Consider the following 15,207-nt stretch of genomic DNA (forward strand, 5'->3'; position numbering starts at 1 on the left):
CAGCAGAACTTTGCGGTTTGAGCTCCTCGCGTCTCAGCAAACAGCACCACCGTGGTCTCTCGGATACCACTGTGGACTTTTATCGCATCTCGGGTCCAGCACTCGGTTGAGGTGTTTCAGGCTTGGTCAGTCACACTGTAAATGCAAACTCTGGTAGTTCAAAACGAAACCACTGCCACCAGCCATTCTGTAAGGAAAGGGTAACATAAAATATGTTACATGAGCATTTAGACACAGGGGATACTAGGTAACCCCTCCAGCACTCTATTGTAAGATAGGGTGTGCTGGGTCCAGCAAGTACAATGCTAAGTAAAGTCAATTTCACTTTACTGCTCTGGGAAACAGTAGTTTATCCAAGAGAAGGTATTTAAATTTAAACCTTGGGAAACCTAAAAGACTTCCCTGTGCCATTGCACTGAAGGTGCTGTGTGACACAATGTAAAAAGATTATGCCTATGGAGTTTGTCAGACTCCATAACCAAAAGAAACACAGAGGTAAAATTCACACAAAAATACGAGAGAGTGGGAAAAAGGGTCACACTCTCTCCAGGTAAAAAAATCAAGTCCTCAAAATCCAGCAAAGTTGCTGGGGGTCTATAAGGTGGAGGGGAATTAGCACATTTTTGAGAATTCTCCCTAACACTAAGCCTGGCTGCTCAGCCACACTACCAACCTGCATAGTACAGACTTATACCAAAGGTTGGGTTCCTATTGCCAGGAAGTCAAGGTTGTTGTAGTCTCCCCAAGGGTACTGCACACAATCTTGCCTAACACTAACCTTGCTAATCCACAGTTGAAAAGCCCTCCTAACATATATAAGCAGTTTCCAGTGCAAATCAGGGTTTGTGGTCGGATGTGGGGGGCTAGGACTGTCTTGACACAGACCACATCCTGGACAAAGTGTATCTGTGGTAGGGCATATGTAGTGGCTGGAGGCTGTTTATGATTGGAAACGTACAATTGCATTTATAGGACAGTTGTAGACTGAGTAACAAATACACCTCCTTGTATCTAGAAACAACAGACCAGTGTTTGGAGCCAGTTATGATAATCTCAAACTATTCCACCCTTTAGTACTGCTGATAAGAGCCACTTAAATTTGACGGTCAAGGAAAAGAAGGTATCCCCTGTATTGCAAAGGCTCCTTCATAAATTCCCCACCTCGGTAGCACGAACGTAGTGTCAGGTACCTTTGCTTGGCTGGCAGTTTGGCAGCCTTCTTTTCCTCTTCTTCTAGCCGTCGGCGTGCTTCTTCTAGCTGCGTGAGCGGGTTGGGAGCAGGGTTGGGTGGCATTGTTGGGTCCTGGATGAAAGGATGGGAAGGCTGCACCACGTTGCGAAGCTGGGCACTGACCCAAGGGTGCACTGTGCCAGGCCGTTCAATGGAGAGAGGTCTGGACATGTCCTGAGGCAATGGCTTCTTAGCACCTGAAGACCTTCAATAACATAAAAAGACAACAGATTAATTTACAAATAAAAAGTTAAAGTCCTTTGTGCATTTCATGCTGAGTCAATCAACCTGCAAATCAGGCCTTAACAATCAATTCCTCAACAGATCAACCACAAGCCACTTTGGGTAAATGAGTGAAGCCAGCAATCTGCAATGTGTCCTGAATAAATAAAAAGCTTATACTGTTTCAAGGTTTGAGGCCTGGAACACAAAGCATCTTCAGAAGTACATCTATTTAGAAAGAGAATAAAAACATCCAGCACAAAAAGCAACTTTTGCTAACGCAGCACATTATAATAAAGGATGTTAAACCATTAAACATTGTAATTATACTTGCCCATGAGTTACCATTGCAAAGAGAACTTTTTCACACCGGCTACATTTGTTTTTAAGAGGAAGCAACCAGCTTTAAATGGCAGCAGAAGATGTACACTACTATGCTTTCTTAATAGCAAAGAAAATAAACATGCTATGGATGTGAAGATCCTCTTAATCTGCTCTTGTGCAGTGCTGTGTTTAGAAGCCTAGGTTCGGTCTGAAATGGTCATATGGCTTTGGAATTTTTTGAAACTTTAAAATGATGCCTCTGTAAAGACCGGAGGGGGGGGGGGGGTCTGTACTTCCGCTCTCTATATGGTAGAGGAGAGACACAGAGACCCCTGCCAAGATTCTCTAGTATTGGTAGACGTAGTCGAGCAATCAAGGCCTAGCTTCTGAAGAGGTGATGCGAGCTGGTTCTTAAGTTCAGTGTAGTCCCCAAGCACCCACAAAGGAATGTCCACACACTGTATCGATCAAAACACAGCCTTTATATAATTAATATTGGAAGTGGTGTACGCTATCACGATGACTCACTTTGCACGCAAAAATCAACAATGGTAAATATATGCAATTTTAAAATGGTACCACTAAAATTATTAGACCTCATTAAAGTGCATACAGTCAGAATGACACACAGATCAAAATAAAGAGGAAACCAGCAGTAGAGAGAGGCAGGAAATCAAGATGGTTGAGCAATTGGCAGAATACTGGTAACTACCGTTAAACACAGTTCTGTGTGGAGATCCCCCCCCCACCTGGGGAACCTGTAGAAGAAAGATAAAAGACCAGTCCATATATTGTTCCCATTAGACTTTCCAATAGTTGTGCAATCCCAAAGTACCTTGGCATTGTAGCGTTCCGTGTCGGGAAATCGACGGCCCTTCTCGAGTGTCCTCCCTTTCAGGCAGGAGTCACGGGTCGTCGAACGTCCGACGGAGAACAGGTTGAGCTACGACGGTGAAGTGGCCGCGTCGTTCCTAGCGGTGCTCGTTGACGGGGAAACGTAAACCTCCTGCAAGGAAGAGGCATGCGGGGGCACCTAGAGGTCAATAGTTCTGGACCGCAAAGAGTTGAAGAACTGTGGCCCAGCAAGGGTGTCGAGTCATCGCCGTGTCTGTGGTTTTAGGGTGGCAGGAAACCCACCGGTGGATGCTCCTCGGCGCGTCGACGGTCAGGCCTTCTCCAGCAGGATACAGCGGCGACGATGCGGACGAAAGCATCCTTGGATCAGTGAAGTTCTTAGGCAACGGGAGCAAAGCAGCTCCAGTCGGTGACGGCGGTCAGCGACAGTGGTGGAAAGCAGTCCGGGCGCTTCTCCTTGGACTTCCGCAGCAATCCCTGTATCGGGTCGGCAGCCTGTCGAAGGTCTGTCTACCAGGGAGCTTAGGCAAAGATCAGCTGCGCACGATGGTCCCTCGTAGCTTGGGAAGAGGGCGCCTTACCAGGTCCTCTCTGGGTCAGTCCTTGAAGGCACAGAAGCTTTCAGATTGTGAAGTAGAGCAACAGCAATTCTCCTCGTCCAGCAGGGCTCAAGGTTAAGCTTCAATTACTAGTTGTAGTGGATTTCAGCTTCCAAACACGATACCTAGCAGTGAGAGGTCTCCAGATATACTGTTGATCTCCCATTCATTCCGCTGGGTCACACTCAAGCATCCAATCACGACTTCGGGCATTCATGCAGGCAGCCAGCCAATCAGGCACACGGTGCATTCAGGCCATTCACTTCTCTCCAGGCACTCACAACAAGTTATGCGTATTGGGACAAGTACCGAGCCATTCAACACTCCAAGCTGCATTCATACCGGTTTCGGGCAGGGCTGTCTCAACTACTGTGTCAAACACCAGATACTAGACAGCCACAACATAGAATGCATATTCGTCACACACTCCATTCACCCAGGTCTCACCCACAGGCGTACCCACAACAGTCGGTCGTTGAGAAGGCTCCAGCCAGTCTGGTCGGCACTTCCCCATACTACCATATCCGGAACTTCCACCCAACGGCCAGTCAGGAGGAAGGGACAGGGGCAGGGCTTCCCGGGACTTCGGGAAGATCAAGGTAACAGGTGATGGAAGGCAAGAGGCCATGGGGGCCATTTTGTCTCCATCAGGAATCTACCGATTCTAATGACAGGGCCTGGGCATCCCAAAATGGAGGCCGCTCAGGGCACCAGTCATTTCAGCACGGAGCTGCCACCAGCCTGTACCCTGCTCTGTGGGTCACACACAGGTGCCCAAAAACATACACTAGGAGCACAGGGTTGTACCCCTACCCATGGGTGCCATAAGGGTATCCCACGGGTCTGTTCACCAAACCAAACGAGTGCGAGCTGCACCTCCAGGAGTCCCACATGAACTCCTACGTGGAAAAACACGACAGACCACACGATAAAAAGCAGTAAAGGACAAGGATACGGAGACCCTGTCCCTCTAATGCATTTCCAGCATCACAGCTTCTCAACACAGGTGTTTCATGTTTGTGGCAGTTGTTAGTCAAGATTTTCATATGCATGATAAATCTTCCTGACCTATGACAACCCCAGAACTTTTTGCTGGACTGGTAGATCATGTATCCCTATACCTCAGTGAGCAGGAACCTTTTTCTACACACACAATCTTTTACTCTTTTTATGAGTGTTAGGGAGAATTCCCATTTCTGTGCAAATTCCCTTCAACCTTAGATACCCCCAGCTTTTGCTGGAGCCTTAGAACTTTTTAATTTTAACCCTGGAATGAGTGAGCCCTTTTTCTCACTCTCTCATGTATTTTGGATAATGTATTTCCTGACAAACTCCATAGGCATCTACTTTTTGAATGGTGACACAAAGCACCTTCAGTGCAGTGTCACAGAGAAATCCTTTGGATTTCTCATAAGGTTTAAATACCTTTTCTTGGGTGAACTACTGTTCCCAAGAATAGTAAAGCAAAATTAACTTTACTTAGGGTTAGGACAGTTTTTCTGAAGTCCAACTAAGGGTTTAGTAAAACCATTCAAATGAGGCAGTACAAGCCTCCACTCTTAGTATAAGGCTGCACAACCTGAGTTCATGGTAGCATAGACAGAGCAGCCAGGCTGATCTTAGGAGCGAGAGAGGGCTGTAGAATCAGTACAAATGAAATTGCAACACAAATGGTCCAAAGAAACACTGAAACAATATGTGTTGTAAAAATAAATGATTTATTTAAATACACGTAGGCCCAGATAAATCTAGGGGTAAATGAGTACTATCACACCTTTATATGTAATCCCAATTATAAAAACACAACTCTATACTTGAAGGTACACAGACCAAAGTATAAACTTTATTTGGAACAGCTAACAGTAGTTCTAGGGAAGTCAATCCTTTTCATACACATTCAGTATAGATCACACCTATTCTTGGGGGGTAAAAAACAAATGATTACTTTCACAATTCAATTCAGTAATGCAAGGGTGGTAGATCCTACAGTTGTTCAGTGACTCTGTACAAATCACATAATCAGTCAACTGGACAATATACGTGTGAATAGTGGAACACTTATTCCAGGTACAGTAAAAAACAATAACTACTTTTGTGATAACACAAAGTTATACTAGATGTGCAAAACCTAAGGATGTAATATTCAATTACAGGTGCTATTGAAATCAGTGAAACAGATTGAGATAAGCAGTAACTGTTGCAACTTATTTTTGGGATCGCACACAGCTAACTCAGGGTAAGTAAACCCCATATACTTTGTTAACCTCACAATGAAATCCAGGTTAGATCCTTCCCAGCTATAGAAGTACCTTATGTATGACTTATGTTAATGTTAATGGATATTTGTACCGCACACTATCACCAACGGAGTGGTCCCCTGGCGCTCTGGCGGCTCTGAAAAAAAGGGGGTTTGGGCGAGCAGTGATGTGCTGTTGGCGGCCTCAGCCCGGAATTCCGTTGGCTGGGCTTGGGGTATTATACGGTCAGAAGACATTGTGTGCTGTTGTGTGGGTGTATGTTTGCTGTGTGCTTTGTTTTGTTGTTGCAGTGTAGTGAAGTTTGTGCGGATTGTTGTCTTGTAGGTTTGTGGTTGTGTTTTGGTTAGAGTATGAGAGGTGTATGTAGATGGTGAAGTTGTTAGTGGGTTGGTTAATTGGCATTGCTGTCTTCAGGTGAGGCGCTACATTTCTGTATTTCTAATTAGGTGGGGTGTGTGGGCGTCTCTGTGTCTATGTCCAGATCAGGGCTGTGCAACACTCACGGCCCCCTTCCCATATGGCATCCGTTCATATGCATAACCTTGCTCAAGTTGGGTACCGGCCGCCTACGTGGCCCCTGTTTGTATGCAGGGCGGGCAGGAGTTTGTGCGTCCCTTGCAGTCTAACCCAGAAAGCATTCCCAATTTAGTCTAGTAGGAGGGTGGCATCGGTAAGCCGGGTTTACTCCCTCCATGTGTTGGGGCTGCTCGGCATTCATCATCTTATTCGGTTGCTTGTTCATGTTACCGTTTTTACTCCCTTTGGAATGTGGCAACGCTAACGCTTACAATTATGTCCAGGGGCGGCGTCTGCCTTCATTCACAACTCTCGTCGGACCATGCCCCTGCCAATATCCACAGCTTAGTTAGTGGCAAGTGCTAACGTTCAGCCAACTTTATACATGTATGATCTATAGTAGCATTTATCGAGTGGGTGAAGGTTGTTTACTGGGAGTTGGCTAGGGATGCTGGATTCGGTCCTCAGCGTGTCTCTTTATTTGGTTCTAGATGTTGTCATTGTCGTCCTAGATTGGTCAATCTTTTCATTGTGTTTCCCGTTTGATGGTTTGGTTTTTCAGTTTGAATCTGTGATGTTGAAGAGCCAGGTTTTTAGTAATTTTCTGAATTGTAGGTGGTCTTTGGTGTTTCTCATTTCTTTCGGGATGTTGTTTCAGGTTTTTGCGGCTAAGTGGGAGAAGGAGGAGCCCCCAAGTTTTTTCTTAAGGTATGGTTATTCTTCCAGATGAATTTTGTTGCTTGATCTGAGGAGTTTCGTAGGCTTGTAGATTGTTAATTTCTTTTGCAGGAATTCAGCTCCTTGTCTGCTGATGGCCCTGTGTGTTATGCACATTGTTTTGAAGGTGATGCGATGTTTGACTGGGAGCCAGTGCAGTGTTTTAGGGCTGGAGTGATGTGGTCTCTTCTGGATAGTTTGAGGAGGAGTCTGGCTGCTGCATTTTGGATGCGTTGTAGTTTCTTCAGGAGGTATTCTGGTATCCCGAGATAGAGGCTCTTTGCATAGTCGATTCTTGACATGATGAGGGCAACAATTGTGAGTGTTTTGTGGGTGAAGGAGAGGAAAGGTAAGATTCTTCTTGCCGTGTGAAGGAGGAAGAAGCATTTCTTGATTATTGCATTTATTTGTGGTTCTAAGGTTAGGGTGTTGTCCATCAAGACTCCCAGATTGTTTACTACCTTAGTTGGAGTTGGTGCAGCTCCCATTTCCGTTGTCCATGGAATATAGGTGTTGTTCTCTTGATTTTTGGATATAATCATGATTTCGGTCTTTCCTGGGTTAATTTTCAAGTTGTTGGCATTCATCCAATTAAAGACTTCTTTTAGACACTCGATTAGGGTTGAGTGAGGGGCTTGAGTGTCTTCGATTTTGTAGATGATTTGAGTGTCATCTGCATAGTTGTAGCATGTAATTTTGTATTTGTTGAAGATTTTTATTAGTGCAGTTTGGTAGATGTTGAAGTACAGTGGTGATAGTGAGGACCCTTGTGGTACTCCACAGTCATGGACTCGTGTGGATTTGAAGGGCTTTAACCAAACGGTTTCTGTTCTGTCTGCTAGGAAAGATTTAATCCAGAGTAGTGCTGTGTTATGCCTATGTCTTCTAATCTTTTGGTTAGGGTGTCATGGCTAACTGTGTCAAAGGCTACGGCGAGGCCAAGCCGAATCAAGGCTGAGGTTGTGTCCGCGTTTGTTTTTAGGTCCTCCTAGATGGATACTAGTGCCGTTTCTGTTCCTCTTGCAGGTCTGAAGCCGACTTGTGCTTGGTCCAACAGGTGGTGTTTTTCTACGTGTTCTTGGGTTCATTTGCATACGTAGGTTTCCAGGAGTTTTGATGGGTGGGAATGTTTGAGATCGGATTGTAGTGGAGGTTTTCTACGTCACCACTTGTGTTTAAGAGTGGTTTGATATATGCTGATTTGAATGTTTTTGGTACGGTTCCAGTTGCTAGTGAGGGATTTAGGAGGTTTCTGTAATATTCTGCTGGTGTCCCTTGTGCGAGGATAGATTTGTAGATGTCAGGCGGGCACGGATCCATGGGTGAACCTGATTTCTTGCTGTGTTTCACCAGCAAGACGAAAGCCCCTGTTGATATTTCAGGAATGTTGGAGTTTGTGTTGTGGTTCTGTGTTGGGTTCAGTAGGTTGGATGTTATGGTTGATTGGTCTGTTTTGTATGATTTGTCGGATGTCGTTGATTTTGTTCTTGAAGTGGTCTGCCAGGTCATTGCAAAGTTTCTCTGAGGGGGTTGGGATGTTGTTGCAGCCTGGTGGGTTTCTCATTTCTTTAACGATGTTGAACATTTCGGATGAGTTTGTCGCATTGGTGATTCTGTCGTCATAATGCCTTCTCTTCACCTTTTGTATTTCCTTCTTGTAAGCTCGGATAGGTTTCTGGAAAATAATAAAGAATTCTCTGGGTTTTATTCTTTCCTCCATTCCAGCTCCATTTTCTTGTTATCCTTTTTCATGGTGCTTAGTAGTGGGGTGAACAATTTTGCCATTGCTCTTTTTTTGATGGGGCGAATGGTTTTTCCTGGGCGATCTTTTCGATTGTATCAGTGATCCATTTGTGTAGCTGCTCCGCTTTCCTGTCTAGGTCAGCCAGCTCTAGTTCTGTAATTGAGTGTTTGGTTGTCTCCAGTTGTTTGAACAGGTTGCTTGTTTTGACGGTTTTCCAGTTTCTTCTCCACAGTATTTGTATCGGTGGTGCCGTGGTGATAAGTTTTTCCTGGCGAAGATTGCGTCAAAGGTGTGTCCTGCTGAGTGTGTTGCTCCTTTGACCAGCTGTCGTAGTTTCATGGTTGTAAGTTGTCCGGTCAGTGAGTTTTGGGAGTTGGCGTGACTTGCTTCAAACCAGATGTTGAAATCCCCCAGGATAATTAGATGTTCGTGCTTGATGGCTATGCTGGTGATGGCTTCTATGAAGTTATTGACGAAGGTTGCATCATATGACGGTGGTCTGTAAACCAGGATGAATGTGACGTTGGTTTTTGGCTTCGCTGATCGGTGTATGACCATGGTTTCACAGTTGTTGATGTTGAGCAGGTTGTCTGTTTTTATTTTTAGGTGTTCTTTGAATGCTATCGCGAGACCTCCTCCTTTTTTAAGTTTCCTGTTTATTTGAAGGCATTTGAAGTTGGCTGGGAGGCAGCTTTGGAGTGTGATTTTGTAGTTGACGTCCAGCCATGTTTCTGTGATGAATAGGAGGTCAATGGGTTGTCATCGAAAAGGTCGAAGATCTCTGGTGAATGTTTTGACATGGATCTTGCATTTAATAGATTGCACTGGAGTTTAGAGGTGCGGTTTGGTTTGGGCTTTATTGTGGGGGGGGTCTTCTTCTGATCAGTGTTGGGGTTTCCTTTAAGGTCGATCTCTAGTTGAGGTGTTGGTACAGGTGCGTCTTTGTCGTCGAAGAATTCTTCTAGGTTCAGTGTTAGGTTTTTGTTTTCCTCAGGTTCTTAGTCTTCCAAAAATTGTGGGTGTCACTCTTGAGTGACAGTTAGAAGAACAAGTTACTCTCTTACCTGGTAAAGCTCTTTCGATGGGATGGTCCGACGACGTATTCCATATCTATGATAGCAATCACCACAGCTGTGCTGCTTCAGAACATTTTCGGCGTCTGCATCCTGCGTCAATGATGTCAATGCGCCGTCCTCGAGGACCTCCTCTGACGGCCGATGTCATCCGATGTGATAAGTAGGATGCACGACGCCCGTAGCCTCAGTTGCAGTTTTTCCCCAGAATGTGTGCCACCAGTCTTCTGCCAGTCTGACACACAAAGCCTTGCGGAAACGTAAGCTGCAATCGCATAAGAAATTCTGTAGATGGGAAGGTAGGGAGGGAGCGATATGGAATATGTCGTCGGACCATCCCATCGAAAGAACGTTACCAGGTAAGAGAGTAACTTCTTCTTCAGGGTACCCTTGTCCGAGCGGGACCTCTCCCGCGAGCCGTGCCGACCACCCGAGCCCGAAGGCATACGGGCGGTGTCTCTCGACCGGTGCCGACCGACCCCACTCGGAGGCGCAGACGGACCGGTGCCCTGCGATTCCAGAATCGCTAGCATCTGCTCCCCGAAGAAAGCCCATTCCTCCGGTGTCGCTTGCATGGAGGGATAAGCGACCCGCCGACGGGCGGAGTCCTCGGAAGAGGACGGGGAAGGCGACCTATGCCGGCGCTTCCTGGAATGCCTAGAAGAGGTGGAGGAGTGGCGAGACCGACTCCTGGAAGGAGACCCACCGGACTTCCGACGACGACGCGGAGAGTCACCCCTCGAGTCATCGGTCGAAAGCCCTGCAGACCTAGACTTCCGGGGCTTAGACACCCGACCTACCGACAGTTTCTTCTTGCGTTCTCGCAAGGCCTTTGCAGTGAGCGACTGGCAGTCGACACAGTCGCCCGTATCGTGGGCCTCCCCGAGGCACCAGAGGCAGGCGTCTTGCGAGTCCGTGACCGACATCTTGGACCCTCAGTCCCCGCAGTTCTCGAAGCCCGGACGCGGGGTCGAAGATGAGAAAGACATTGCCACGAACAGGTCTTCACACCAACCGAACAGGTTCAACGAACCGAGAAAGAAAACAGCAACTCCAACGAGTCGAGGCGTACCGAGATTCACGAAGCGAACACGTTCGCGGAAAAAACGGAACTGAGGCTATGAGCGTCGTGCGTCCTACTTATCACATCGGGTGACGTCAGCCATCGGAGGAGGTCCTCGGGGATGGCGCATCAACGTCATCGACGCAGGACGCAGACGCCAAAGATTTTCCGAAGCAGCACAGCTGTGGACATTACCTGTCATAGATATGGAATACGTCAGAGGACCCAATCCCCTCGATACAATGTTCAATAGGTCATACAGAGCAATTCTAAAGTGACACTGTGACTACCAGTGCTGTCTCTATCTTAGTGGCTATGGGCTGTCCTCACATCTGGATTTCAATATATGTTTTATTCACCATTGTATGGAGGCAGTCCCTGCCAGTGTGGACCTATATATTGTTAAAGGCAGTAAACAATGATCTTGGCGGTGAGCATAAAGGACTAGGGGCTAATGTAGCTCTCTAGCGTCAAAGCATCACTGTATCTGGACATGTCCATATTTTGTTATAATGACCATTGTCTTCCGCATGAGATCACGCATGGCGTGATTGGTCGACCGGTTTCAATGATCCATATGGTTGTGATCATCTTCTTCAGGACCCGTAATTTAACAAGGATGACTTCCTTTTAAGGATTGTGTGTGTTGCTTTTAAGCTGGCTTAGAGCTCCAGGAAGATCCTCCGGACTCCCAGGAAGCAGTACTGACTGAGCTTGAGCCCCCCCCCTTAACTGAGTGCGGGACCCCAGACGCAAGGAAAGTCCATCTCGACAGCCAGGAACCGCAGTGTTGCTATTTGTGGTAGACGCGAGGAGCTGAAACACTGAACAGCCACTGAAAGTGAAGTTTGCTGGTTGCACGTTTTGACCATCCCAGTGCATTGCAGGAGTCCCCCGATGTCCTCCCTCTTGTCCCCACAACTGAGGCCCAGGAATAGTGAGATCTATAGAGCTGCACAGGAACAGGAGTTATCCACTGCATCTTTTCTTCATTTTAAAGGTACTGTACAAAGTCTGAGAGAACTTACCTCTTGCTGTAGAGTTGCTTGCATCCGCTACTACTCACAAGTCTAATCAGCTTGTGGCCCTACATTTGATTCTTCTTTTCTTCAAAGACTTCTAAAACATTGTGCAAAGAGTTCCTAACTACCTACAAAGAAGTGCTTCAGCTTAAATGGACTTTTGCCTATTGACTTTGGCTTAGCCTCTTCCACTAAAAGACTCTTATTGGGGGGGATCTGAAAGTATTTGCCTGCTTAAGAATATTTGTGGTCTCTTGTTTGTTCTAAATAATCTTTTCCTTTGATGTTATATATGATCGTAATGCAACAGTGATATATTAATGTCCCGATCACCCTAGCAATTGAAGTCACCTGAGGGTGTAGGTAGTGTCTGTGTGCCATCCCAAAAGGATATCTACCAATTTAGAGATATTAAGAGTGTGTATTTCATGAAGTGTATTTGAGTGTTACTATTATATTGCTCCTTTCTCAAGAAGGCTTATTCTAACTGACTGACAAATAAATCATTGTTTATTCAAGAAATATTGAGTGTAAGAGTTTTTGAATAAATGTAACTGTAAACCTCTGTGCAACTCCACTACAGCTCACATTGACCCCTCTTGAGATAAGCCTGGCTGCTCAACACGCTACCAAAACTGTGTAGAACAAGCTTATACCAAAGGCTGGGTTTCCTATACCTGCAGTCAGAGATGTTTGTAGTGTTCCCAGAGGGTACTGCATACAAACTTTGCCTAACACTGGGCCTGGCTGCTTTGTTTTATTTTAGCCTGTTTCCTGCCTGAGACCCGGCCCGCTCCCCCTGCAGTCCCTGGCACCTCCATTTCAACCCCCCACCCAGTCCGTCCCCGGACCCTGATTGGCCAGACCAGGATTTAATACACCCCTTCCCAGGGCAGCCCCTGTGGCTAAGGGCCCTGAGGCAAAGGGCGGCTCCCACAGAGGTGGCTCCATATCGTGTCTGCAGGTGTCAGCAGGGGAAGTCAGTGGCCAGCCATCAACCAGCAGCAACTCCCAAAGGAAGTGTGGCATGTGTGGGGAATAGAGCAATCACTCTACTCCAGAAAGCCCTGCCACTCTACATTACCTTACCCGCAGAACGTAGTTTACCAGGCGAATGTCACCTGCATCACTCTCTTCTTAGGGAATACTCAACACTAGCAATCACCCATTATACATTTTCTCTCAAATATAGATTTATCAAACCATCTGTGTCCGCTATAATACTAAACCTACTTTATTATATTCCAAACCCTGCTGCATTATGAAACATAGGCCTTTGCCACACTATACAGGAATCTACGATTTGCCTCCATCTTTACATATGACTAACATACCATTAACCATTAGCCTGCGTCACACCGGTTAGGGAGAATTCTCAGAAATGTGCTAATTCCTCTCTACCTTAGAGACCTGCAGCTCTTTTGCTGAACTTTGGGACTTTGTACTTTAAATTCTATTTGTTTTCTGTGTTTCTTTTTGGTTGCGGAGTCTGACAAACTCCATAGGCATCATCTTTTACATTGTGTCACACAGCACCTTCAGAGCAGTGACACAAGGGAAGTCTTTCAGATTTCCCAAAGGTTTAAATATCTTCTCTTGGATAAACTATTGTTTCCAAAAGCAGTGTAGTGAAACTGACACTTGTAACTTTCAAGACCCAGCACACACTATCTTACAATAGGGTGCTGGAGGGGTAACTTAGTATCCCTTTGTCTAGCTTCTCATGTAACATTGTTATGTTGCCCTTTCCTCGATGAATGGATGGTGGCAGTGGTTTACTTTTAACTACCGTGGTGGGCATTTACCGCGGGCTGCGGTCGCAGCTGCAGTAAAGCACCCAAGGTTGCCATTTTTGTCAAAATATCCCCAGTCTTTTTTCACCATTTCTTTGTGGAAAGGTCCTTCGAGATTTACTCTGCGTGCCAAACCAGGTTTGGTCCCTTTATTCATTTTGTCTTTGGCGGGATTCACAAGTGAAACCAGCCTCTGGCTCCAGGGTGTCTGGCGGGGGAAGGAAGCAAGGGAGGTGCCTGGTACTCCCTGTGCTTAGTCTCCTAGGAGACAGGAATGCACTCTTAGGTGATTGGCCGGCTGGCTGTCCGGTAAGGACAGCCACCCTGCTGGGTGACTGACAGCTGGCTGGAATGAATGGGAGAAACCTGCATAAAAGGCAAGGCTTTTTGCCTTGGAAGGCGGAGTCGACCACTGCAACTCCTGGACCGGTGGTTTGCCCGGTGAAGCCCTGCTGCTGTGCAGAAACTCCAAATTCGTATCGACAGAGAAGCCCCTGCAAGGATGACTTCTCCCCTTGAGTTGGTGGGACCAATCAACACCAAAGTAAGCCACCTGGACATCCTCTTGGAAATGGTTGAAATTCCACTGCAGTTACTGCTGGAACCAAATAACCAGGGAGTGGAACTCCAGATTGTGTGCGTTGCTTTTAAGCTGGCCAAGAGCTCCAGGAACATCCTCCGGACTCCCAGGAAGCAGGACTGACCGAGCCTGAGCCACCTCAACAAAGTGCTGGACCCCAGATGCAAGGAAAGCCCATCTCGACAGCCAGGAATTGCAGTGCTGCTATTTGAGGTAGACGCGAGGAGCTGAAAAACTGAAGTGCCACTGTTTGAAGACTGCCAGTTGCAAGTAACCAGACGTCCTTCCTCTTGTCCCCACGACTGAGGCCCAGGAACAACAGGATCTGCAGAGTTGCACAGGAACTGAAGTCATCTGCTGCCCTTTTTCTTCAACCTAAAGGTACTGTACAGTCTAACAGAACTTACCTCTTGTTGTGTAACTGCACTTGTTCTCTGTTGGTGAGACCTGTTATGGTTGCCCTGTAGAGTTTCTGATCACTTCTTTACTTCACAAGCCTAAACAGCTTGTGCCCCTGCTTTGAATTCTTATTTTCTACAAAGACTTCTAAAACATTGTGCAAGACATTTACTTACCTGCAAGAAGTGCTTCAGCTCACCTAGACTTTTGCCCAATTGACTTTGGCCTAGCCTGGCTCCCTGAATGACTCTTCTGCCCTCTGCTATTGTGTTTTATCCTCCTTCCAGGAAGGGGTTAAATAGCTTTGCATTGGGGGATACCAAAGGTACTTACCTGCTTCAGAATATTTGTGTGATCTCTTGTTCTGTTCTAATAACCTTTTTCTTTGTCAAGTTTGATTCTAAATGCAAACAGTGGTATATTAATGTCCACAGTGTCCTAGTTACTTAAGTCACCTGAGGGTGCAAAAAGTGTGTGTGCCATCCCAAAACGGTACTTCCTGATATAGAAATATTAAGAGTGTGGATTTTGGAGTGTATTTGTGTGTTACTATTATATTGCCCCCTTCTGAAGAAGGCTTACTCTAACTGTTAAATAAAATAATAAGTGTTTAATCAAGAAACATTGTGTGTAAGAGTTTATTTGAATACTTGTCACTGTGCATCTCTGTGTAACTCCCCTACAGCTCACATTGACCCCTCTTGAGATAGGTCTGGCTGCTCAACACACTACCAACCTATGTAGTACATACTTATACCAAACGTTGGGTTCCTATTGCCAGGAGGTCAGGGTTGTTGTAGTGCACCCAAAG

General features: G+C 46.2%; 1 protein-coding gene across 2 annotated transcripts in view; it reads right to left on the reverse strand.

The window, feature by feature from the left end:
• Positions 1–15,207, reverse strand: part of AXIN1 (axin 1) — a 486,191-nt gene that overhangs the window by 249,058 nt on the left and 221,926 nt on the right. For both annotated transcript variants that reach the window (XM_069646773.1, XM_069646774.1), the window contains exon 8: positions 1,191–1,436. In XM_069646773.1, the coding sequence (XP_069502874.1) occupies positions 1,191–1,436 (246 nt within the window). The remainder of the gene's footprint in view (positions 1–1,190; positions 1,437–15,207) is intronic.

The sequence above is a fragment of the Ambystoma mexicanum genome, chromosome 2q, assembly GCF_040938575.1.
Source record: "Ambystoma mexicanum isolate Mex_15411 chromosome 2q, UKY_AmexF1_1, whole genome shotgun sequence".
In the NCBI taxonomy this organism is placed as follows: domain Eukaryota; kingdom Metazoa; phylum Chordata; class Amphibia; order Caudata; family Ambystomatidae; genus Ambystoma; species Ambystoma mexicanum.